Consider the following 26,122-nt stretch of genomic DNA (forward strand, 5'->3'; position numbering starts at 1 on the left):
CAAGCCTTTTGTTTCCTCTTGGATCACTTTTATTGGATTCCGTCTGCTTGTAAGAAGTAAAGACTGTTTTTTTGAGTCGTGCTTTTGAGTTCAGTGACCTGTGGTTTTGTTACAAATACAAGTTCATGTTATACATATTAATTCAAATGCTATTTATATAATCATACAAAATGGACCAATTTATGTTGTGATTTGTTTACTCTTAAGTCTATTATAATAGCTACACTGTCCTTCTACTTTGGCCACTTTTTGAATGCAAGAGATTTACTTGTGAATTTTTACATCAGAACTTTTTCATTTCAGCATTTGTATGTTTTCCCCCCAAGTGCGCCTAAGTGCTGTCACGTGGGCAGTACTTGTATTTTCTGAACAGCTCTTTCTCTGGTGCACAGTCGTTGGCCTCTTCTCAAGAGGGTCAGACAATACTCTTGAACCCAAAGTGACACAGGAAGCGTGCAGTCTCCTCCAGGGTTGTTGCTCCACATTGTTGAGAGGTCTTTCAGCAATCAGGGTTTTCACTCTGAGGATGCACAAAAAGTTAAGATTTCAGAAACATCGAATAAACCTATTGGTCAATGAAAAAAAAAAAAAAAACAGGGAAAACTTTCTTTAAATGTGCTCACCCCTTAAACTACCAAATACATAGGCCAAAATTAAATTTAAACTAATAGAAGTTAATGCTATTCAAAACCTTAAACCAAGGAGACTAGACGCTGCAAAAAAACAAACATTACATTTTAACATTGTTTTTATTACCTCACAATAAGCCAGTTCTAAGCACACTAGAGGCACGTTTGGGCTATTTATAATGAAAATATTAAGACATTTTTTCTTAACTTCTTATTGGATCGGTTGTTTACGTCAAATGCCTTTCTTCTTCACTTGCTCTTGTACACACAAAGGTCTTGTGGTAGACTGCGGTTACTCTAAGTGAAACCATTTATAAGGATGATTTTCGTGATTTACATTTACTTCCCATTTTCCTAACGTAAGATTGAAACAAAAGTTGAGCGTCAGTAAAGTGGGCGGGGCTTCAGACAGAGACTGGGAGGTGCAGTGACAAAGAAGGAGAAAGTCAGCGGAGGAGACCCGGAGCTCGTGCAGTCACTCTCTGTCTCGCGGTGGATGAGCGTGCATCAGCTACTCGTTACCGGCACGCGGCACTTTTAAACTTCACATCCGGGTTTCGGCTCAGGATAAACTTGATTTTTTTTTTCGTACGGAGAGTCTGAATCGTTCGAGAAAGAGGGGGAGAAGAAACAGAAGAAGAAACAGAAGTGTACACTCGTGTTGCTGCCGCTCTACAGCCTTACATGTGAGTGGTTGTTGGTCATCATGAGAAAGGAGTTGAGTGATTGACTTTTAGCAGAATAGCTTCATCAGAAATGTTTTAACTCTTTGTTTAATGAGAGTTTTATGATTCTTAGTTTTTTTAAAGGGTCTAGTTAAGCACTAAGATAATATTTTCTTATTTGTTTTTCTTTGTTCCACAGGAAGAATTCAAAACTCTGTTTTGTAAAAGAGACCCAGACAGTCTGATAATCATGTTTTAAGTCAACGCAGCATGATGGGTCTCACCAATCCCTGCCTTCTCTGTGGTCACATGAAGGTATCGAAAGGTCAGACTTCAGCTTTGTTGTCTGGGGATTCCTCGTTTCTTCCACACTGAGCAGCCATACTTCATCTTCGTGAGTTTAACATGGAATTATGCCATAGCTGCAATGCCACTATGGAGGTCATCGAGGAGGGCAAGCCGGCTATAAGCATCATCATGTTCTTGGCTGGCGTGGTTGGAAACCTCCTGGCTCTGTTCATCCTCGGCGTGCACCAGAAGGAACATCGCTCCAGGTCCTCAGTCTTCTGCATCCTAGTGACCGGCCTGGCCCTCACTGACCTGCTGGGCACCTGCCTCCTCAGCCCACCTGTGTTCATCTGCTACGCCCGCAACGTATCCCTGATCGGCCTGGGTGATGAAACACTGTGCAAACTTTTTGGCTTCGCTATGAGTTTCTTTGGCCTAGCACCCACGCTCATCCTGTGCGCCATGGCTGTGGAACGCTGTCTGGCCATCAGCCACCCTTACTTTTACTCTGTGCACATCCGCCGCAGCTTTGCCAAATTCACTCTTTTCTTTATTTACCTCTTCTCTTTGCTCTTCTGCCTCCTGCCGTACGCTGGCTATGGCAAATTCAGACAGTACTGCCCCGGGACGTGGTGCTTCATCGACATGGATGCGACAGGCGACGAGTGGGCCAGCTTGGTGATGGCGTTCTCTGTGTCCTACTCCTCCCTCATGGCTCTGCTGATCCTGGCTGTGTTCGTGTGCAACGGCTCAGTCATAGTCAGCCTATGCAAGATGCACCGGAACCAGATGATGCGGCGGGGCTCGGCGGGTTCGAATGTGAGGAAGCGGAGGCTGAGCCTAGCCTGGTTCGGACAGGGGGAAGAGGAGATGGACCACCTGGTGCTGCTGGCACTCATCACAGTCATCTTTGTGGTCTGCTCCCTGCCGCTCACGGTGAGATCACTTTTGACATTCCCACAGTGTGTGATGATTTCCCTCTTTTGAATTTCCGCTCCATCTGTTACACTCTTCAGATTTGAAATCTGAATCACAATATGTCAGCATCTTATGAACTAAATAAACTGGAAAAGGAGGTATTTGCTGACACCCGGATGTGTCATAGTCAATTTTCGAAATACGAACCAAACCTCCTCACCAAATCAAAAACAGACAGTTTGCATTTAAAGGGGAACAGAGGACAGAGTTTTTAACCATTGTTTTTGTTGTGTGCTCATTAACATAAGTCTCAGACTGTATGTATGTCTGCATACTGACAATGATGGCTTTTGACTTTTTTCCTTCTAATACGGATACTGATACTTGAATTTGGGACTAGGCCAAGGCTAGCACCGGTCCCATACCAATACTTGACATCATCGTCACACTGGAATGCAAATTTAAAGACAAGTTGAAACAACGAACGAGCAAAGACATAAAACTGTAAACATAAACTGTAGCTTCAAAGCTAGCATGCTGTGTGAGCCATGGCACATGATAAACACAGATTTTTAACATTTATTCAGAGTAGCACCGTGAGAAATGATACATTTAAAATTGAAATTAAATCAGTTTAAAAAAGTTGATTAAAGATTATTTAGGGGGCCTATAAATAGTGCCCAGACTTGTGGATACCAGGTCCCGTAAACATTTCTTAAACCGCTCTATCCTGATCACTTTAGAAAAGAATAGGTTTGTATAAGCCTTGAAGATATTCCCAACCTCTTAAGCTCATAAAAATAATTCCTTCCTTCTTCCAGTAATCATTATGTAAACAGAGAGCTCAGCTGGCATGGTGATGGTTGTTGTTTTTGTCTGTGTGCCTTGTTGGTGTCTTTGTTCTTAATGGTTTGTGTTTGGCTCTACTGACTCGAGCAATAAAAGGTGTGACTGAGAGTGCAGCCTTCACCACGCATGGCACGCTGTCACTGTGTGTGAGTGTGTCTGTGTAGTGCATTTATCTTCTTAGCGCCATTCATTTGCCTATTTGAGAAGAGTGTGCGAAACCTGGGGGATTGGTCCGGCCCTGCCTTCCCCAGTTGGCTCTTTCAGGAGGCTTAGGTATACCCTTCTCCAGCGTTTGCCCCCTCTCCACGTTACACACCAGCTGGAGGATGTGATTAATGCTAGTTATTTCATGAAGGCATCCCTGCTTTATGTTATTCACGCCAGACTTTTTTTTTTTTTTTTTTTTTTACAACATTCCTCTGATGATGAGTGTTTACAGGAAGCAATAAGAAGTGTTTGTTCATGCTCTCGCTCTTCACCTACGACTCATTGTCTGCATCTGGTTACTTTGTAGTAAGTCTCTGCCTGCAGGTCTGACTTAGCCACAGTGCATGCAGCGGTTGTGACTGAGAGGGCCCCGGGGGAATGAACAGTGATGAGGCGATACACTTGTCAAAACTGTCTGAGTAAGAGTAAAGGAAACTGAAACCCCAACTTCATCATTTACAAATGGTATTTGCAATCTAGCTGTGCAGATATATGGGTCGCATGTGTGCTAGTTTAATAAGGAACAAGGTATTTAATAGGGAAAGTAAGTGGTGAAGACATAGTAAAGGGTCCCTTTTTTATTTAGCAACTTCCATTTTGCTCCTTTAAGACTTGGTTCCTTTTTCTTATACATTTATTTAACCTTCACAACCTCAATGTTAGACATTCTCATTTTCTCTACCAACCTGATCAGCAGTATATCACTGTGAGTAATTCAGTACCCTATGATTAAGTAATTAGTGATTCATTTCTCATCTCAGCAGGCGTGTGTGCGTGCGTGTGTGCGCGTGTGTGTGTGTGTGTGTGTGTGTGTGTGCGTGCGTGTGTGCGTGCGACCTCTGGAACTGAAAGAAGTGAGACTATGGTGATGAAGTGTTTAAGTGCATGTCAGCAGACCTACCTTGTTTCCAGACAGATTGGGTCTTATGATTAACATGGGTTGGTTTGCCTGAGGCACAACAGATGTTCATGACCAAAAAAAAACTGATTCTGTTGAAGTGCAATGAAAATGTTTTTATTTGGCATATTTCATGACAGATGTTTTGACTTCTGACACCTTTTTGATACAAATGACATCGAGTCATTATGTACTGTAAGAATGCGCCAACACATATGTTGCAGCACCTGCATGGAAAAAAAAAAAAGATGAAAAATTGTGGACTCACAAATCTCTCACATCTCATAGGAAAGAATAACATTGCACATCTGTATTCACCGATCAGGCAGCCAAATGTCATCTTTGCTATGTGGCTTTTTCCCCCGAATGAAAACATATGAGGATGTATTCACTCTTTTGTTAAGAGTAACTCTTGTTAAGCAAGATTTTCCATCTTTATGGAGACATAAGTTTACATGTGGTTGTGCTATCAGGGAAGTGGTGGAAGACAATAATCAGATGTGTGGGAGTTTCTCAGAAAAGTAAATGTTTTTTTTAAGGTTGTATCTGGTGGCTTGACCTGGTTTCAAGAGCTAAATTCTTTGTCTGTAAATGTTTCACTGGCACGAGTCACACCAGCTTACCCTGGCTTGTCACGCTGCAGCGTATGGCCTTGGATGTTATATGTATCGCCTCCCACACATTTAAACCTGCAGCATTGTGGGTACAGTAGAAAGCTGGAAAAAGATAAGGTGCCATTAACCAGTTAAAGTTGGTGTGATTAATTATATCCCTGCTGATGTCCCATGGGGGAACGTTTGATTTGTGTGATGTGGCGTGAAACATGCAACTCCTTTTGGTTTGTTCTGGCAACGACTGGAAGTTGATGCCATATGGAATAATTGGTTTGGCATGTTAAACACATGAATATACAGCCACAAAAATCCATCTGGAGCCGTGGGATTGGACTCAAAACACCCTCTTACAACACTGTTAGAGCTCCATTATGGGAGGTTACACCACTGAGTTAACAAAAACAACAATCATGAATTAAGAACGAAAACAGTTTGGCTTGCTTGAAATGAGCGCAGAAACATCAAGTTGATTCAATGACAGTTAACTGCTAACTGCTTATTGCTAATCTTTTGCTTGTTGAAGCTTGAAATGTGAAATTTGACATTGATCAATGAATCAATGTTTAAGAACATCATCCTCATTTGAAGCTTCATGTGCAATTACAGTGCGGTCCGTGAATGTGTTCTTTCTATTTCTAAGTATTTCTTGTCAGTATATTTCATGCGTCTTGATGGACGTTTTCCCTTTTTGAAAGGAAAATCAACATCAGTCCATTATGTCTTTTCTTTGCTTCTCTTTGTCCTGTCCTCTTCACTTTCTAAATGATCAAAACTATTCTCCCTTTGGGGAGGACAGGTATGGTCTGATATTGTATTTTGTCAGTGACTAATCCCCCCCAGGCCTCCCAGGTGTTCCCATGGGAACCACAGGAGGTGCTTTGGGAACCATATGATGCGGGTCAATACCTGGATCAATAAAGCACTGCACTCCTATCACAAGCTATTATTAAATTGGAAGTGATTGTATCACTGATTTTCTCCTGTTGTTACATTGATCAGGATAGTTTAGTTTATTAGCTGCAGCATTGGTGTTCTTTGCTCTTCCTCCTGGGGTCCACAACAACCATTACAGTGTGACTGTCATCTTACAACTTCAAACCAAATAACACTCATTAACATAAACAACATTAGATACAGCTTTCATCCTAACACATTACCTTACAGTACTAACAGACGTGACAAAACATGAACACAATGACAGGGTGAGGACAGCTTCCAGCAAATAATATTCAAATAATAAATACGATTGTTCAATTCATGGCAGTGGCATTTGAACCTGTTCATTTCCTATGTACACAATCTACTGATGAATTAAAGAATACATGTAAATATGTATACATGTACCTACAAAATACATCGGCCTAAATATACAGACACATCAATAAATAAATACGCAAATACAACAAATAAAATAATAAGTCCAATAAAATGTATAGCTTGTTGAATGGCTTTCTTCTTCAAAGGGTCTTTGTAACATAGCAATAAGTAAGGTACTCTTTTGTAATGTTAAAAGACAAAGAGTAAGGTATTTTATCTGCTTTTTGTAAAGTGTCTCGAGATAACACTTATGAGTTGACGCTATACAAATAAAAATTGATTGATTGAATGGCAATAGATGAGATTACTCTGTCAAACGATACTGCTTAAATACAAATTTGAATCTAATTTTATTGTTTTCACTGATCCCCTTGTCTCATTGAGTCTGCTGTAAAAAAAAAATGTGCACATCTTTTAATAATAGAATCCCATCTTGGCAACTGTATGGTCTATCTATTTCTTGCATGATAATTTACTAGATGATGCCCAGGAGCTTGTTTTCCTTCACTTGGTTAATATGTACATCATGTATGCAAAGATTCAACACAGGTTGTGACTTGAGCCCAGAACCATACCTTTTCTCTTAGTGATATTCAGAATAGTTTATTATTTTCTATCCATTTAACCACTGATTTCAGTTCTGTGTGTGATTCTAGGTTTAACTCGCTTGATGTGAACACAGCTACCTTAGCCCTATTTAAAACATGTTGGCAAGTAATTTGTAAAATAAAAAAAAAAGAGTACACCCATTGACCCAGACAGCTCCAGTAGCTAGATAAGTAAGAATGTGTTATGGGAAGCCCTATAAAACCTCCCAGCAGCACTCTTTGTTATTTGGCAACTATTATTAGGAGCAGCACTGTGTGACAGATACTCTGATAATGGTTTCTAGAGTAGCACACTTATATTGACCTGTGTTTGTGTGTGTGTAAGGTAAGTTGGCAAAGAGTGTAACACCTATGGGCTGTTAAAAAATATTGTAAGTAGCCGCTGTTAGGAGAGGATTTATTGATTTAAGTGTTCATAAAAAACTCAATCCTTTGATCAACAAAGTGAAGAGTCTACATACAAATAGTGGATTGGTGGTCTGGATGCTGGAAAGGAAATGAAGAATTAAAGAAACCCTGTGGAGTTTGTATTACAAAGTTTTGTTTACATCCAGTGTTCTTCACTAATACACTAGAGTGTCTCCTTCAAAGCACTTTTGCATGCATGTACTTCCTCTGAAAATAGTTTCAAAGCCAAGTTTTGGAATCATGTGAAACTTTCATTGTTTATTTCTATATTTGGTCCCCAGCTGTCTTCTACACGTCCGTGCCGCAAAAATATCAAAGCACGATTTAAAAAAAAAAAAAAAAAAACACACAATACTTGTGCACTAATGAAAAGGAGAAGCGCAAACACATCAACGCGGTCAAAGACGTATCTTTGTGAAATCGTTACAGTTTCGTCGAAGCACCGAAACAACTTGTTTGGCTTCAGGAGACTCGTTCATGGAGCATTGCGTTAAGACAATAGTCTTGGAAAATCCGTAAATGAGCTCTTCAGTAACGTTGTGTAGCCTACAGATGAAGCCACCAAAAACGTCCCCTATTTCCGTGGTGGGACGTTGACTGTACCGTGCCGGGTCCGTGCTAGGACCTGGCAGAGTTTGTGACTGTAAGGCGATCCCCCGCGGTGACGTAGTCGATGGCCTAGTCAACACGGGCGGACCGTAGACTGTAAATATTACGGACTTGTAGCGCCCTTAAGCGCCACTTGTGGAAACTAGTTCCACCCTATCTATCCACCAGGAGGAGCAGTGATAATGGAAGCTAAAGTGATTACTGCGTCTGAAAACAGCTGCGTGTAATCCTTTTTGCGTGCCTTCATCGGTTTGTGATGTTGTGAATGTGATGTTTTGCTTTTAAGGAGAAACTTCTGGTTTTGGATTGAACCCAGAGCTCTTCTACGTAACCCTTTTTGTTGTTATGACTAAAACGTCAACACGGACTGCCAATCCTTTCTCTTTTCTTTTTTTTACATGAGGTAACCTGACTTATGACGCCATGATTACTGAGGCCAACAGAGGTCAGACATAGCGAGTTGCTGGATCTATGAGGGTGTTTTTTTGTGTGCGTGTGGAAAATGTTGGCTTATTTGTACACTTGTATGAGGCGGTAATAAAATGCCTCTCCCGCTTCACTGTGGCTTCCTAATAAAAACTGAAATGCGAATCCCAGGGTTTCACAAGAGCACGACACACTTTGGGATTGGGGGGAAAAGATCAAACGGAAGCAGCAAACCGTTTCCAAATGCCAAAATGGCAGAACAAACTTGGGGAGGGAGAAGTTTGTCATCAAGAAGATGAACACACTTAGAGTCAAAGGGCATCATGCCTTCAGCAGGACTGTGCAGCACTTGATAAATCTGGGGTTGAGTACGTGACAGGCTAGGCAGAAGGAAACCATTCTGACATAATCGCACATGGAATTAAGTTTTAAAAACAACGTAGAGCGGTACGAAGCACAACACTTTTTTTTCTTCTGAAATACAAAAACGTAATAATTCATCTGTTATGAACTCTGGAAAGAAGAATGAAACACTTATGTGTAGCTGTATTAACGTTAACAACTGACACATTAAGAAATTAGTGGCAGTTATATATACTCAAAGGACTCTAACCCTAAGCGCATAACTAATCCTCATTACAATAGTTACATAACAGCCTGGAGCTCTTGAGTCCATCTACTTGCCCTGACTTGAATGCGACGAAAAATATGCAGAATGACAGGATGACATAGACACTCCCCGGTGTCCACATCCAAGACCTAGTAAAGTAAGTGTGGAAAATGGGGAAAGTCCCAAAATCCAGACGCATCCAAGATGACTCAAAGCTGAAATCCCTGTAATACCTCCGAGAAGTTGGATCATCTGATTGTCTGCCTCTGCAACAACTGGAAATGTTGAAATCATTTCTGAAGTTGGTCTTTGTGTAGTCAACGGTGACCTTTGCATATGTTTCAGCTGACAGATGAGTCCGCACAGCACGGGAGTGTTTCATTTTGACATGTAAAGACACACAGGCACGATAAGAGGCAGCTATTGTTTCTCTGCTGTCTGTTATCGTGCCTCAGGTGCTGCAGGAGGATAAATGTCACTGCGAGCTTTCCAGGTTTCCAGAAGGAAAGATGATGCTCTGCAATCAGCAGCTGGCTTTGTGTGCTGAACAATAAGGACTCCTTTTGAATGCTTTATCCTTTATTTAACATGTACACCACACACGCAAACTAGGATGATCATATATACATGCACACATTGTACTCCTCTTACAGCAAACAAGGCTCCAGCTTTTCTGGTATGTGGGATTTTATGTAGTTTTGAAAGTGGACAACACAGGAAAGCAATAAACATTAAGTTAAAAAGGAGCAGATATGGAAGCCCTTTAATGTGTCATTTTGGTGAGCTGAAGAACATGCAGGGCTGCAGGGCTCAATCAGAGGGGAGCAGGTGCTGCAGAGGCTTGTAATGGCTGAGGCTGTGAGGATGATGAAAAAGAGGATGAAGACAGATGTGTAGAGCACAGCGGAGATGAGGACAGCAGAGGTTATTGTTCCAGGTTGTGTTTTGGGTTATCCAAATGAATGGCTACATACATGAGTCAATGGGTATGTGCTGACCTGATCAAAGCAGAATAGTTTGCCTCTGTTTTGTTGCTCAGAACAGACTACATCCTCTGTTGTCTGAGGGCAAATTAACCTTACTACCTTCACTGTGGATTTTGACCTAAATCTGTGTTAACTGAAATTGCTAGCAACACGGTGCAAGCAAACTGAAGCTGTAAATACTGAACATCGTTTATATTGCAAACTCTGTGAGCAGACGGTTCCTATTTACTCTCCAAGGAGACACAGAGAAAAATTAACAATCCCTTCGAGGCTTATTTATGGCCACTTCTTTAATGCTGGTGCAATATTCACCCTCTTTTTGCTCCATATTTGGTCACCACCAGCTATTTATTGTGGCACAGAAGGTGTACAGGGAATGTTTGGAGCTTTTGTGCTGAAAGAAGAGTTGCCTGGATACTTCAATGTTGCTGGAAAAGTTTCAGGCTGAAAAAAAAGAATGAGCTAGAAGACAGTAAAAACACACATTTCATCACAAATGTTTTCTCAAGGCACTTTACAACATAGAAAGTAAAAGGGGAAGCTGAGTGTGAAAATAATCCCTGGTTTCTTGACTAAGCTTGACCCTTTCATAATTCTTATAAAATATTCATTATAAGCATATGAATGGAATCTGGCGTGCTCACTGTGTGTTGGGTAATGTTATTAACTTACCTTCTTACAGGAAGCTGGTTCGCTGTTGTTCTTTCAGTCATCCATTATAAGGATTTTGTTTTAATCATTCTCCCCAAAAACATCTTCAAATTCTTCAGTCGCTATATTTTTTCTATCTCACTCGTGTGTAGTGAAATTCTTTCTTGGACCTTGTGTCAAATCTTTTGTTCAGAAACCAAAACTATTTTAAATGGCGCACTGCCATTGCAACATCCTGTTTAGGTTTTTCACTAGGCGGTTCTTTTTTTCTGTCCATTAAATGATTTCTGTTCATTCAATGGATGGCTTACCACATTTTTCTCTCTGAACACTCACATTGAAACCATTACTGGGGCTGTAAAATGCCCCAGTACTGAACCTATCAATAACCCTTCACACTACAGATCCTTAAGTGCTGAATCTCATTAAAGCCAAACACATGGCGTCATTTATCATGCTTGGTGTCTAATATTACTTAACAGATTATCAGCCATGGGTTTCTGGTTTAGTTTTGTATTTCTTCATTTCAGAGTTCAGCGTTCCTTTGTACTTTTAGTTTGTCTTATTCTTCCCTGGTGTTGCTTGTTTCCCTTGTGCATTTCCTAATTTAGTGTTTCCTGTTTTATTTTGTCATTTCTTATCCTTGTGTTTCTCTTCGTCCTATTGTGTATTGTCACGTTAACATTCTTGAGTTCTCTGTGTCTTTAGTGTTTCCTGTTTTATTTTTTAGTTCTTGTCCCCAGTGTTTCATGAGTGCCCAACCTGTGCGTCATTATGTGATGACAAAGTCATCAAAGTATTTGATGACCAATTAGAAGGTGCTGGTACAAAATCGACTCATCCAGGGCCGTCATCAAACAGGTTATTAAATTGACCAAATGATAAATGTTTTGATCTTGGTAAATGTTATTACTTTTGGGCCTAGCTTGCGTCTTCAATAGAAACAACAATGTCAGTTCATCATAAATCTGTCTTCTCTAATCGATAGCTGCCTCAGGCTTGACTGCCCCCTCGCCGTAACTAAACATGTGCTCACATGAGAGACATTTGGTGGTTTTCTTTGAAATGATGTATAGATTACAGCCTACGTCAGGCTCGCTGATGTGATGCAAACAGTAGGCTGTGTTCTTGTAGCTGCACAGCTTATTTCTGTGGCATTACAAACGAACATTATGATCGATTATAAAAGTGTCCGTGAACACATTCCTTCAGATGAAGATAGCAGAGAACATTTCCAGCTTATAATTCATAAAAATACAACAGTTTACGGCTGATTTTACTCTGAACTCTGATGAACATACCTGGTGTCCACCAGGCTTACAGTAAGTAACCATGGTGATTCAGCCAGGTTAAAAGAGAGTCAGCTGTGGAAACCTCTGACTTTAGGCTTAACAGACCTGGCAACAAAATAAATGTGTTGTTTGTGTCTTTGTATCATTGCGCATGTAGATTTCTCTCTTTTGGTTTTCTTGCGATGCATGTCCCCAGTCAGACTTTTCCATCTATCAACCCCGGCTTATGTTCACAATCTATTGTGGGAAAACGTGCTCCACACCCAAGCGTAGAGTTTCACAATCTCATGGGGTCAAGTTTTTGGGTTAGGGTTAGGGTTGTTATTTTATACTAGAAAAATCAAACTGATATCGGCTTGGGCTACGTTTTTCAATCATCTATTTTGAGCTCCTTAGGGTGAGCAAATGTGATAAAAGTGTTCTATATGTACTAGCTTTAACAACAATTTGAGAAATATTGGTCAAAAATGGATCAGGATCAAAGCGTTAACGGCCACCAAAGCCCTTCCCTGTGATAGCTTAGTAGTTAAATCTTCTGGGATTTAACTGACGGAGAAAACAATAAGATTCTTGTTTCATACCCCGCCTTGTCTGCTGTCTCTGCATATTTATGACCTAATAAAACTAGGCTGGGACACCGCAGTGAAATACAACACCCTCACATCAAACAAACTGCAAGTGGAGCAGAACATCGGGGTCACCTGTGGACCTGCAGCCCGACGTGTGAAAAAGGGAAACAGCTGACATATAGTTCAATAAAAGTCTGATAACACAAAACACGCAATACGACTAGGAATCAGTCGAGGAAGAGAAGTTTTTATAAAGTGTTATCTTTTGTAGATTGTTTAAAGGGAGCATTGGTGTTATTGGGTCCAGCCCTGAATCTTTCCCTTTTGTTCCATGAAGTTGTTTTTGATTCATGAAATTTGCACCGAAAAACACGAGCTGATCAATCGTGTGGTTTTAGAGCCTCGATGAGTATTCCAGTTTTTCGCAGCTAAACTAATCAAACTAACAAACAAACAAAGTAATCCTTCTGATTGAGTGAAACAGCGCGCAATGAATCACTCTTTCTTTTTTTTTCAACAGTTAATCATTCCTGCATGCAGGTTCAAACAACAGGACACACTCAGTTTTTTTGTGGTTTGATTTAGACAAAGCATTTTTTATTCATCGTTTGACATGCTTCACGTTTTTTTTCTTTCTTTTTTTATATTCTGGGAACAGTCCATATGATATCTCCTGAGTGATTTGTCCAAAATATGTTGTGATCCAAAGGAATGGAGATTGGCTTTCAGCTAGAAGAATGCGGTCTCTATAAGAAAAAAAAAAAGAGAGAGAGATAATTGTTACCAGACAGTCAGAGCAGATTCTGATTCAGATTCTCATGTTTACAAGTGCGAAGAACCTGAAAATATGTGATAGGAATAAGCCCCCCCCCCCCCCCCCCCCAATAAGTAGGGCTGGGCGATATGAACAAACATGTTATCACAGTAATGTTCATACCAGTCGATATCTCTAGTTATCACGATAAATCAAATCGTTATTTCTTTCAGAGTTAAAGGCTGATTTTTGCTCCTGTGTCAAAGTTGAAGAACCCAGGTGGTTAATTGTGCTTTAATCATTCTTTATTGTCTGAACATGGCAAACTCTACTTGAACAGAGGAACGGTTCACAACCATAAGCACGGTGCACAGTGCTGGAAAACGCTGAGAAAACTCACGTTGCGATAAGTATTTTTGTCTTGACTGAGCTGGCAACTTAAATTCGAGACATTCAAAGAAATATTTTGAAAAAGTTGCAGATAGTAAGATGAGAATGTAAATATCACTGTTAACTCTGTCGGCTGCTCATTCTGAAGCTTTACAGCCAGCTACTGTTAGCTTAGCACAAAGACTGAAAACACGCTCGCTTAGCTCTGCCCAAAGACATCCAGGTCATCGCTTAGCTCACTTCAGAATATGTGGCATCTCATTTGTGTTGTGGAATTGTGGAATCTTCGACTATTGACCAAAATAATTTAACATATATGCTTCTATATGATTCTGGCAGGTATTGTATATATTTTTTAGGGACGTCTTGTGTGATATCAGGTGTGGGCTTAATGTTTGTCAGGACATTTACTTACCCATAATAACATACTAACACTTTTATGTATGTAGTTTAAGTAACATATGGCCTTAGATGGCTGTACAATCTATTTTAGATTAAATCGGTCTGTGAAGGAAGTCGCTGCCTTACGTGTCCATCCTTCTTAATATTCAAGAGTTCACCTCAGACCCTTGCTGATCTCCAGCTGGCGTCCACCCAGTACACAGCCTGGCTCAAACATTTATAGTCCCAGCAGCACAAAAAGAAACCCTCACAGTTGGATGTTGACAGATAGGAAGGCTGGACAAAACAAATCTCCTGACAGATCATTTTGAAAAAAAAAACAAGGGAACTAGTCAACTTTCCCAGGACAATAAAAAGACGATAAAAAACATTCACTTCTAGCTGCTTGTGAAATTTTTTCAGCGTTTACTTATGAACTTTAGGATTCTCATGGAGTACTTTGTTGTGTGTCTTGTTTCACTTTGGCAGCATAAAGAGGAAACAAAGTCTGACTTTTGCATGATCTGCACACTGCCTGCGAAAAGTAAACTTTGTGTATATGAAACATGAATGTAGTGCATTTTGCAGAAGGTTGTGTAACTGATGCAAACTGTGATGTCAGCCAGGTGGTTTAACCTGCATTTATCCTATTGATTTATCCCATTTTAGTTTGATCAAGAGTATCATGTCGTGTTTGTTTTTGTAGGTCGAAGACAACCGAAACTCTGAAATGGCATTTGTTTCTATCTTGTTGTTTCAGCAATTAAAACCACAGACCCGCAGCGTACCTACAGTGCTTCTGTTCTTTTGTGACGTGTGCACAAACGCCTGCTTTTTAATTAGCCTCTTAAATTTGAAAGTGTTGTTCAAACTCACTTTACTTGCATTGTTGTAAGCATACCCATCCACAAACTAGACAGAGCTGTAACACATAATACGAACATGTTAACAGCAAGTAGAGCCACAGTACACGTGCCAGTTTCAACATCTAACAATAATCCACCATCGGATGACAGAACACTGCCATGTTTTTACCCAAAAGGCTGCACATTGTAGCTTTAACTGGCTACACATCCAGGATATCAGTCCATATGGGGTAAGGAGTAAAACCAGTCAAACATAAAAAGATAATCCCTGTTCAGCCACGTGCACCATTTCTTTTGGAGTCGCTCTGTGTGTATTTCATTTTAAAAAGCTACTTTTTTGTTCAAGTTTGAAATTTGCCACTTAAAATCAAGTGTTTTGAAAGTTTACAAAAGGAATTCCTTAAGTGCCAGTCTGGTAGTCTTTGCCATTTTATTGTCCTATAATGAAGGTGTAACCAATCAGGACGCTGGCTTTAACTACAATGACAGGACCCAGATTTGAAGTCAGAATTATTGCAAGCTCAAGTTGTTCACTGCCGAAAGAGACATAGTTCACGTTGGTCAGTTGAGCTGAAATGTATGGCCCGACTGATAACGATATTAGGGAGAGGAAAAATCAGATACAGATATATTGGCCGATATCTTTTTCAGATCTATCTTCACTCTTTAGAGATAAATAGAGTACTGTTGCATTTTAGAGATCAAATTAGTTGATGCTGATAGTCACTTGATATGTTAATATTATCGGCTGGCCGATTAATCTGTCGAGCTCTATAAATAAGAAGAGTAAGTGTACACATTGTACCACTGGAATCAGAAAATAGGATGTGGCTGCGACAGGATGTGTAAACAACGACAGAAACCAATCTAAATTTGAATCAGTAGTGGAAGTAAAAACAAGATTAGCTGAGCAATAATTACACAAATTCAAATGATGACCTACATAACGGATAACATCACAGTCTCCTTGTTTTTCAATAGATAATCTGCCACTATGTCACAGGGCCAACATAGAGTCAAAACCAGACACCAGCAACGCCACACAGTTACAGTGTTGACATTGGGTTCTTGTCGCTTAATCTCTGTTGAAGGGCAGCCGCCGTCAACGCCTGTTGGTGTCTCAGTTACAAAAGAAAAAAGTTTTTGCGAAATCATCATTGACAACATATTCATCAGCGATCTTTATATTTCACTATCTGTAAGTGGAATTTTCAACCTTACACCGCTGCTTCCACTTCCTGTTATTGTGCTGTCTCTGTTTCCAGTTGTCAAGAAAACAGACACTTGTGTGTGTGAGATTGTGATGTGTGTGACTCTGCTAACGATGACAGTCAGTCAGACCCTAAGTCTTCATTTTACAGTACTAATGAGATGAAAAAGATGATACTTCTAGATTCTGTGCACATACAGGCTGTTTAATAAAGGTATAGATTATGCTATTTTTGCGCAAATAAAATACAAGCATGATTTGTAGCGGGGAAAATGTACAAGTGCATCTTAAAAAATCCGTCATCCTGCTCTTTGGTCATTTGTCTCCCAACATAGTTGACTGGATTCAATCTCAGCAGTCCTTTTCTGCACAATGCTAATGGCTGCAGGTAACTCACTGCAGCCTCAGGCATTTCTTAAAGAGGAAACTCACTAATGGACATCCAGACAGAAGTATTCCCCTGATGAAACTCCCTCTGCTGCCACTTATGAATATTTGATGTTTTCTTTCTCCTGACATATAGCACATTTACTTCATTATCTTTACCAACAGCTTAATACCTAAACGAAGCCTAAGGAGAAACTTCACTAATGAACACATTGATTTCATGCACCAGATGCACGTAAGCGCCTACCCACTCATTCTTCCTCCCTGCTCGTTTTTATGTTCCTCAGATTGCACAAATCACCTCCTCACTAACTTCCTGCTGCCTGTAGCGCAAAGAAATTTCCATTCAATGTAGAAACCCTCCTGACCTTTGCATTAAAGTCTGCACCGTATGAGTCAAAGATGACGCATCCTCAGGTCCTGTAGGAAATAAATGTGCATGGACAGACAGCTTAGGGGTTCTATTTGATTCTCTGACTCTGTGTGGAGCTCAGGGCTCAAAGGCTTTGTCAAGAAATCACTTATTATTGACAAGTCGTTGGCTGGAAGCAAAGATAATGGGAAAATTCGACTTGTTTGTGAGGATGCTGGCTCTTTTTTGTACACATGATAAATTCTAGAGAGGAGTTGCGTTGCGTGAAAAGACCTTTGAATTTGTAATGAACTTGTTTTGCACTCTTACAAGAAATAAGAGGTGGTTAAGTAGATTCGAAAGATAGTGCAGCAGTACACTGGAAAAACTGAGTAAACATTTTTAGGTGTGAAGATAATTGAGGTGTGAGCACAGGGGAAGGAAAGCACTCAATGTTAAACTGTTGATCATTTCAAAGAAAAATTCTAATATTCTTTAAAATATTATCTTTATTTTTTTCACTGAGTGAGAAAAGAAAATTACAAAAAATATTTTAAGCAATTGGGAAAAATAGCTTACCAGCAACACAAGTGATAACCAAATAGAATCAGTTGAGTCACATTTATGGTTTGTGCTATTGGACAATCAAAATGGAATTGACCGTTTTCAGAGGTGTCAATGTCTGCAGGTTTCTCAGAGACTCAGATGAAACACCTGCCGGCCAGAATTAGAAACGGCTTGTTGTGTATTTTGTCTGTGATGTGAAACACAGGGCAAAAAATAATTGGAAACAATAGAACATTGTGTTTATAGCGTCAAACAGGATAGAGATGTAATAACAGATATCCACCCGTTTGTCCAAATACGATCACCGTTGGTCCAAACCAACTGTTGTCATTTCATGGGGTTGACTCAATGTCAGTCGGCTAGATTCACACACATTTTATAGGTGTAATTGATCCTGATTGTTTCATTTCAATTAAAAAAAACCCCTGACTGTGAATTTCCTCTCTCCTAAAGCATATTGTTTTGTTTTTTCCGACTTGTTTCAATTTAAAGAAAACGTTTTCTAACACCACGTTTCCATCAGCAGAAGGCAGAGCTTAACAAAGTAAGCCACTTAGTCAGTATATATATATAATATACTGTCACAATAGTCAGTATGAATACGTGTTTCTACAAATTCACAACTCTAAATAAATGCTTCATGTGTGTGAATAGGCGACTGCTTGAATAACGTTTGCCATTTCAGCAGATGATAATATTTCAATGCTGAGTTCTGCAACTTTATTCAACTGCCCCCAAGTAAACAAGAAAAATATCTTATTGCTGATTTCATAAATAAGACTGAAATTAATATTCTTATTTTACTCTCTAGTATATTTAACGTACTGTTTTGATTATTTCTGTAGCGCTGCAGCAAGTCTTTCTCTCTCTGTGCACACTGCTGTGCATAAACAGTCGTCTCTGAAAGGCGTGCTGTAATCCCCTCCCTTCTTTGCTCTTAACCTCGTATAACGATCCTGAAGTGAAACAGGAGCAGGGAAAATAAAGGTTTGGGAAGACTCCTCCAGGACCAACAAGATGGAAAATAATTAGCCGTCGAGTGTAGACATCCATTACGTGGGTTGTTTCCTGAAAGACACACCAGCCATCCGCCCTAAATAGGATCTCATGTGTCTCTGCCAGGATGTACCCGTTTACGAGAGCTGGGTCCAGGTACATGAAGAGTCATCAAAATATCTGGAAGGTCTCGACATAAAGAGGTTAAGACCTTATAAGATTAGAGTTTATGAGGCCATCATTTTACAGACAGAAAAACAATGTGTGTATTTTGATAATGTAATATTCATGTGAGTCTAAACTGATATAGTTTCAGCACAGCAAGTAAAATAACTCTCTGCTTTTCTTCACCTAAGATAGCGAAACCAAATACTGTCGACAACGCGAGCTATTTCATGATATCACTTTTGTGATTTAGGTTTTTTTAATGTAATTTCACATAAAAACCAATGAATCTTAAATGAAAAAAACTAAAATGAAAATGAAGATTTGCAGAGCAGTAACTGGTGATCAGCATGCTGCTGTTTATAGACGCACAGCCTGCTATGTGTGATGGACCGTTTATAGCTGTTTGTACAGAACATGAGGCTTTGCTGGATTTATGTCTCTATAAGCAGACTGACAGCATCTTCTTTATATCTGTCTGCATTGACATGATTCTTTGTTCTTCTAAATGATCACCATGATCATTGGCTGCTGCGTTCTGTCTCTGGATGTCTCTTTGAACACTAGACTTCTCCATGCTCCTGTTTAAGGAGACCCAGACACCTCATCAGTATTTTTTTGGCCGTGCAGCCGGGCGTGCTTGGAGAAGACAGTTTGTCATGTGTCCTGTGTGCTGAGAGGACCATAAGAGGCAGGGTGGCATGCAGGAACAGAAGCTACGCTGAGGGTGGTAGTGTGTAGGCGAGGATGGTGGCACAGTGTGATTCATGTTTGTTTGAAACGTTTCTTGCAACACTGCATGATGGATAAAGTGTATGTTAAGCACAAGACACGTTTGTCATTGTGTTTGTTAGTGTGTTTTATGCCAGTAACCGAAGCATTAGTCTTACTTAAAGTTGCATTTCCAGCAGAAGCATTTTCTGAGTCGTAGGACTAAGCCAAGAAAGTGAATAGTTTCGGGATGATGGGCCAGAAAAAGTAATCCTTTGTATTGTTTCAAGAGCCTTTAACAGGATAATGTCTTCTGCTGATTGTTTATAAACGCCCCATGGATATGGAGCCCCTGTAGTTAAATACACCATTTAAATAAGATATACAAACTATTACTTGTGCAAAGGTATTTTGCCTTTTTATATTTACCTTGCCAGGTGTTGTTTGGTGGGTTTACTGTAACCCACTGAGCAAGCTAAGGTTAGCTGCTTATATCTTAAACTTTAAAACTAAGAAGTCATACAGAGGTCATAAATGATGTTGTAGGCCTACGATAATATTACTTAGATTTGTATGATACCTGTTAGGTGGGGGTTATTTCTGTAGTAGATGGAGACACAGACTGTGGATCATCTTAGATTTATTCAGCCATGGTCAGACAACACAGAAACACAACACACATATGGCTGACAAAGTGCAGACCATCGCTGACCCATGCTGATCTCACAATCATTGACAATCATTGGCAAAGTGTTCATCTTCACAGTGTTGCTTATATTCTGCCAGAAGGTACAGGACACAAATTCCTGGCTGCCTCGGTTCATCTCTAAAAGGCTAGAAAGAAGGCATCACCTCGACTCTTAAATATCAGACATGTGCATTTCTTCAGTCTCAGAGTCACATTTCCTTCTCTGCTCACGACAGACACTGGGCTCCAATCCAAATATAACTCTGCTGCTATGAGGTCTCTAACACATGTATTACAGCTTCACAAACCTAAAAGAAGAATTACTCTTAGATGGTTGACACAATTTAAAGATATAGCCACAAAATTATCAAGATGAATGAATTCATGAAAATATGTACTAACAAGACCTTTCACAAAACCATTATATCAAAAACCATAGGGCAATGACTTTTGACCTTACAACTTAAGCTAGCTTCAGTTAGCGTTGCACAATGCTTGCTACTGAATCTCAACTTCTGATTCCAAAAGAACTTCCTGTTTTTTAATCAAGATGATTTGTGTTATCAGACAGTGCCAAAATCGTGTTGTACACATTGATGAAGAAATTGCAACAAGTAGGGGGAACATTTACATACTTAATCACAGACTTGAAATTAGCACATAAAAAACATGCAAAGTAGTGTTAAGTGAATAATAATGATAATAATAGTCTATAGTAGTTAATGCGTGTGCCCCATGTACGGAGGCTGTATAGTCCTCCAAGTGGGTGGTCCGGGTTTGAATCTGACCTGTGGCTTCTTTACCGCACGTCATTCTCCACTCTCTCTCTTCCTGATGTCTGACTCTGTTCACTGTCCTATCTCTAAAATAAAGGTCCAAAAAGCCCCAAATGATCTAAAAAGTAGTAATGATAATAAAGGGGAAAACCCGTCCTCAAACTTAAAACACACAACTCGATTATTTGACCTTTTGGTTAAATTCCAATCATTATAAATGTAGGTGGAGTTAACAGGGAAAACTGACTGACTGTTTTTCTCAACAACAAAAAAAAAAAAAAGTTGCTTAAGGTCAAATTAAGAAATATTTCGTGTAGTTTTGTGATTATGTCGCAATCACCATTTAAAAAAAAAAAAAAGTGAACAGGTGCATTGGAAGTAAGCTGTAGCCCCACCTTCTCAAAATGTACAGATCCGGACTCGGACTGTGTGTGCGTGTGTCTGTTTATGTGTGTTTGTGTGTGATTATAATCCATAAGCACTAGATGCATAAAAACCGGTGAAATCAGTGGAAGGTCAACATGGTTTGACAACATCGTTGTTGTGAAATTCAAGAAGTTTCACACACCCTCGAATAACATGACTACTTCTTTAATAGTCACGAACATCTGGTTGCGTTTTGTTGCACTCTGGACTGCAACCACTTCTGACACATCCGAGATGACAATGCTGTTCCAGGGTTCTGACGATTTCATGCAACTGAGCTCAACATCTTTTGAGAACATGATGATTGCTGTTGTTTTGAGTTTTGCATATACTCAGCCTCTTACTTTCCCTTTCTCCGTCTTTCTGTTGGGTGTATCAGTGCATCATTAGTCTATCAGAGCGACCACATCCTTGTTAGCTAAGCCAGTAAATGAGCAAAGAGTAAGATGACTCTTGTCTGGTTTGGCCTGGCTCTGGACCGGTTCTCTCTGTCAGCAGTCACTTTGTCTCCAGCTTATTAGTTTTCAGTCCAGGCCCTAGCAACAGGGAAACATTTACAGCAGTTCACATACTGTGGTACTCAATTAGCACAAGCCGTTGATGAGGTCACAGTTTGTTGGTCATTTCATGGAGGAAATGGAGAACTGTTGACGGAGATGAAGAACAAGGTGACAAAAAAAAGCTCCTGCGTTCCAGCTGATGCTTCTCTCTGTGCGTGATGAAAAGCATCCGTTGCCGTGTGGACCAAATGTCTGCAGCCTGTCATACCTTTATGCACCAAAAAAAAGCTGTGGTTTCACCATGTAGAATTTATACATCTGTTTTCAAGACACTTTGTACTTCTGAAAAATAAATGCATGCTCACAGAGACTGTTTTTTTCTTTTTTTGCTGTTTGTTTAAAGAGCCTGATGATGACATTTTGTAAAGCATGGCATAACAAGACGGACCACAGTCTCAACCGACTCTGAAACTAAACACTCTGTCACGTGTTCTCAGTTTGTTAAAACACCAAAGGGCTGAAAAGTCCATCGTCTTCTGATCTTAGAGCCCTGAATCAGGTTTCATTTGGCTCCAACCAGCAGACGAAATGTTTCATCTTGTGTAATGACACTTTTACCAAAACACTGTCTAGTACACAAGCTTCCTTTTGATTGGTTTAAATACCGGTAAATAATATTTTCTTTTAATTGTAATTTAATATTTCGGTCCGAAAAATGAAAAATGATGTTCCCCATTTACCATAGCTCTATGCAGGGTCTTCAGCTGGCTCACAAACAAGAGTTCAAAAGTCAGAATTTTTGTAGATTTAGGGTTTAAAAATAGTAACTCGTTATGAAACAGTCACTGATTAACTCTATTTCAGTAGAGTTTGTTGAGCTGAACTTGTTAATCCACATAACTTTAGTCAGCTACATTAGTCCTAATTTGCATATAACTAGCTAGCACAAAGCACACATGACCAAAAGACAAAAACACCCCGCTTGTAAAGGGACAACTCCTATTTTTAATAATAACCTCTCCAAGCCATTGTGTATCTAATAACCAAATAAATACCATTATACTAAGTAACTCACATAGGCAAACTAATACAAGTCCTGATCAGAGAAAGAAATCCTTCAACTGACAGGTGTGAGATTGCAAAAATGCACAAACCAGTGCAATTCCTTGAGAGGATTCCTTTGAACACATAGAAATGTACTATAGAAATACACCATCAACATCTAAGCTTAGAAACGACAAAAAAACAAGAAGAAAGAGGGTTTAGTAATGCTCTACAGCGAGTTGTAAAAGACCTGATTTAAGGAAGTAGGAGAGACATGTAGATGAGTTGAAAGACAGATGACGATGAAGAGGGAGCATGAATGTTGACACAAAGCTACAGAGGTGTAACAAACAAAACAATAATACAATTATATTTCAGGGTGTGTGTCTAAACTACGCCATTCACCCAACCTGCTCTGGATATGTAAAGGTTAAAACCCTTCAGCACCAGAATGCAACATACCTGACTGACAGTACTGTGTGTACAAAAGCACCATTTTCTTGCTCTACAGTTTTAATAGTTCACTCTGTCTAATGTCTGTTCTCTTTTTTTTTTTTAGATTGCAGGCTTCATCAACGCCATTGAACCATTTTGTGGTGACACACAGAACCTGACTGCCTTCCGTTTCTACGCCCTCAACCCCATCGTGGATCCCTGGGTTTTCATCATCTGCCGCAAGTCTGTGTTTCGCCACCTTTACTCTCTGCTCAGCTGCCGCTTCAGCAGAGGAGCTGTGAAGACGACATCACACTGCGCCCTGTCTTTACCCCTGGACCATCACATACAGCATAATCCCCCTGATATGAAACTTCCACAGTCCAACATATATCCCAATTTACCTCTGTGACCCAACAGGAACCCTCTGCTCCGCAGGGTTCAGTGGAGGCCATGAGGCTTTCATGTCTGATAAAACAGTGGAACAAAGATGTGAAATGAAACATTTGACTCCTCCACTCGACTCTCCTAGGCAAAAGACTATGACAAAGAAAATATGGAAATCATCTATTTGGGGCAGGTAGAGTTTCACTATGAACTTCTTTTGAAAAAGTGAACACTCACACTGACCAATCACACTGTATCATGTCTTTGAATAATATATTGTAACTTCAGAATATATGCACTTGGATATAGCTTTATTGTTAAATAATTTGCATGAATGTATACAGACTCCTTTTTTCTCTCTAGCCCTTCTTTAAAGCACCTGTGGTTAAGTGGTACGTCTCTCTTTGCTGATTGTGTAAGTCAAAATATTATCCTGCTTTATTTCACCCGTCAAATGTATCACTAATTGTCTGCAAAAAAAGAGGCAATTTCTGCAGCATTTCACTCGTTTGACACAGGTTTGGCAGGTAAGGGTTAGGACAATATAGAAATAATAAATCTTGTTGCTGGTGGCCTCATTTGCTCTTGTAGGTCATGGCGAGCTATCCATTTATAGTTCAGACTGTTTCACAACTAGCTTCAAACTCCTCACAGAAGCTGTAAGACACAGAACAGTAGGTCTTTGTAATTGGATCGTCCACGTCTGAGTAGGCTATGTAACAATGTCTACATATAAATTACCAGCTCGTCAATTTCCCTGTCATTGCTGGATCAGTGACTAAAGAATTACAAGTGTAGTTGTGACAGGTGAATGTGGTCTTTAAGAGAGACGTTTATCCAAGTTAAGACGAGCAAATAAACAAAATGAAAACTAACGAGAAGCGACTTTCCCCTCCACGATGTTCAGTATTTTAACATGGAGACTCCCTGTCTTGACTGTCTGTTTCTTTTTCATAAAACGTTTGTTTCCAACCCAACTTTGTATTCTCACTGATATCTAAGCTATCTGATAACCTGTGAATCTTTTTTTAATGCTGCAAAATGCACTGTGAGAAATTGTCTTTTGTCATGAGATTAATGCTGTAGCTGCATTGAAATGTAGTGTATTTATGCCTTTTACACTGTGCTATGATGTTGTATATCCTAACAATTGTGTTGGTTTGGTTCATGCAGTGGAGTGCAGAGATAGAAATGGATAACAGATGTGGTGATTCAAGTTTTTTTTTTTTCTGTGTGGCACATTCACTTTTTTAAAAAAGTCTTTAAAGTCTTAGTCATGCATGTCTCGAGGTAAGTCAGACTCATTATGACTCGCACATATGGTCTTTGAGGGTCTAAATATTTGAATTGATATAAAATTATTCATTTTTTTAAGGGAAAAAAAATGTATTCACTGTACGGTACACAGTTTGTTCATGCAGAATAAAATACCGGTATGAGAAAAATATCTGTTGTTCATCTTATGGCTATGCATGTTCCCAAAGAGAAACTGAGATTTAATAAATGTCCACAGCGATTTTGTGATGTTTAACAGTCCTACCTATCCAAACACAGCGTTCAGTATGACCGCCATGAGACCCAAGCATGTTTGCTGGACGTGTTCAGATTATAAAAAAGAAGCAATGAAAAGATAAAGTGAATATGTTTAAGTTTAGATTTGTCATTTGTTCTGGACTTGTTACAATCCTAACATGTGCTTTGAATACAGGAGGAAATGTATACACAACTGTAGTCACCAGGTAGTGTCAACTGTAACATTCATAAATGGAAAATGACATGCCAAAAGATGATTTTTCAGAAAAGAGGAAGTGTCAAAGTATACATTTATTCACATTATTGCTTGGTGAGCTTCTTCAAAATTTAGCAGCATCTACCTTCCTGCTAGATTGTTTTCTTATCCTTACGTTCACCAACATGGATGAAATTCAGTTAGACATATGGAGGGCGTTGCATTGAAGAAATTGTATTTCTCTCAGGGAAATTATTTTTATTCTAATAAATTCATGTAGAGCAGAGGCACATTGTATTCACTACAGAAAGATACAGAATTGGATCCCTTATCGTCTAATTACGAGTTAATGATGTCATTCTTATGAGATCTTTTTTCGTAATTACAAGATCAGGAAATATCTGGTTATGAGATCCTTATCTCATAAGAATGACATCAGGGGTCCAAGTTTTTTTTCCATGGGTGGATACAAATGAACCCTTTCTGTTATTTTTGATGTTTTGGCAGCTAAAGTTGTAACTTGCAACAATACAAGAGCTTTAGAATCAGCTTGAGGAAATGGTCTTTCACTGTATGTGTGATCAGTTTGTCATTAGAAACAATTGATTTTTATACATACCCAAAAGGCTCAATTTTATTTTGAAAGCCCAGGAGAGTAATGATGGTACTGTAGCACCACTATGTGGTCAATAATGTGCACTTCAACACCTGAATGTGCAACTCAAAGTCACAAGTTCCCCAAAGGTCACCTCCCTTCAGTGACGGCACAGCGGCAGAAAGGATTGAATTAATATGCAGTAAATCAATACAACTG

The 26,122-nt window shown here is 39.6% G+C and overlaps 1 protein-coding gene across 1 annotated transcript; it reads left to right on the forward strand.

The window, feature by feature from the left end:
- Positions 1–1,045: 1,045 nt before the first annotated feature.
- Positions 1,046–25,095, forward strand: ptgir (prostaglandin I2 receptor). The gene is made up of 3 exons (XM_061046880.1): positions 1,046–1,315; positions 1,494–2,518; positions 23,317–25,095. Exons 2-3 carry the CDS (start codon positions 1,700–1,702, stop codon positions 23,602–23,604), a joined length of 1,107 nt encoding a protein of 368 aa, XP_060902863.1. The 5' UTR covers positions 1,046–1,315; positions 1,494–1,699; the 3' UTR covers positions 23,605–25,095.
- Positions 25,096–26,122: the final 1,027 nt, after the last annotated feature.

This window comes from Labrus mixtus, chromosome 9 (assembly GCF_963584025.1).
Source record: "Labrus mixtus chromosome 9, fLabMix1.1, whole genome shotgun sequence".
Lineage (NCBI taxonomy): Eukaryota > Metazoa > Chordata > Actinopteri > Labriformes > Labridae > Labrus > Labrus mixtus.

Coding starts and splice junctions, on each gene's coding strand:
- ptgir (XM_061046880.1), top strand. CDS start 1,700: ATGGAATTATGCCATAGCTGCAATGCCACTATGGAGGTCATCGAGGAG. Junction 2,519..23,316: donor TCTGCTCCCTGCCGCTCACG/GTGAGATCACTT, acceptor TTTTTTTTTTAG/ATTGCAGGCTTCATCAACGC.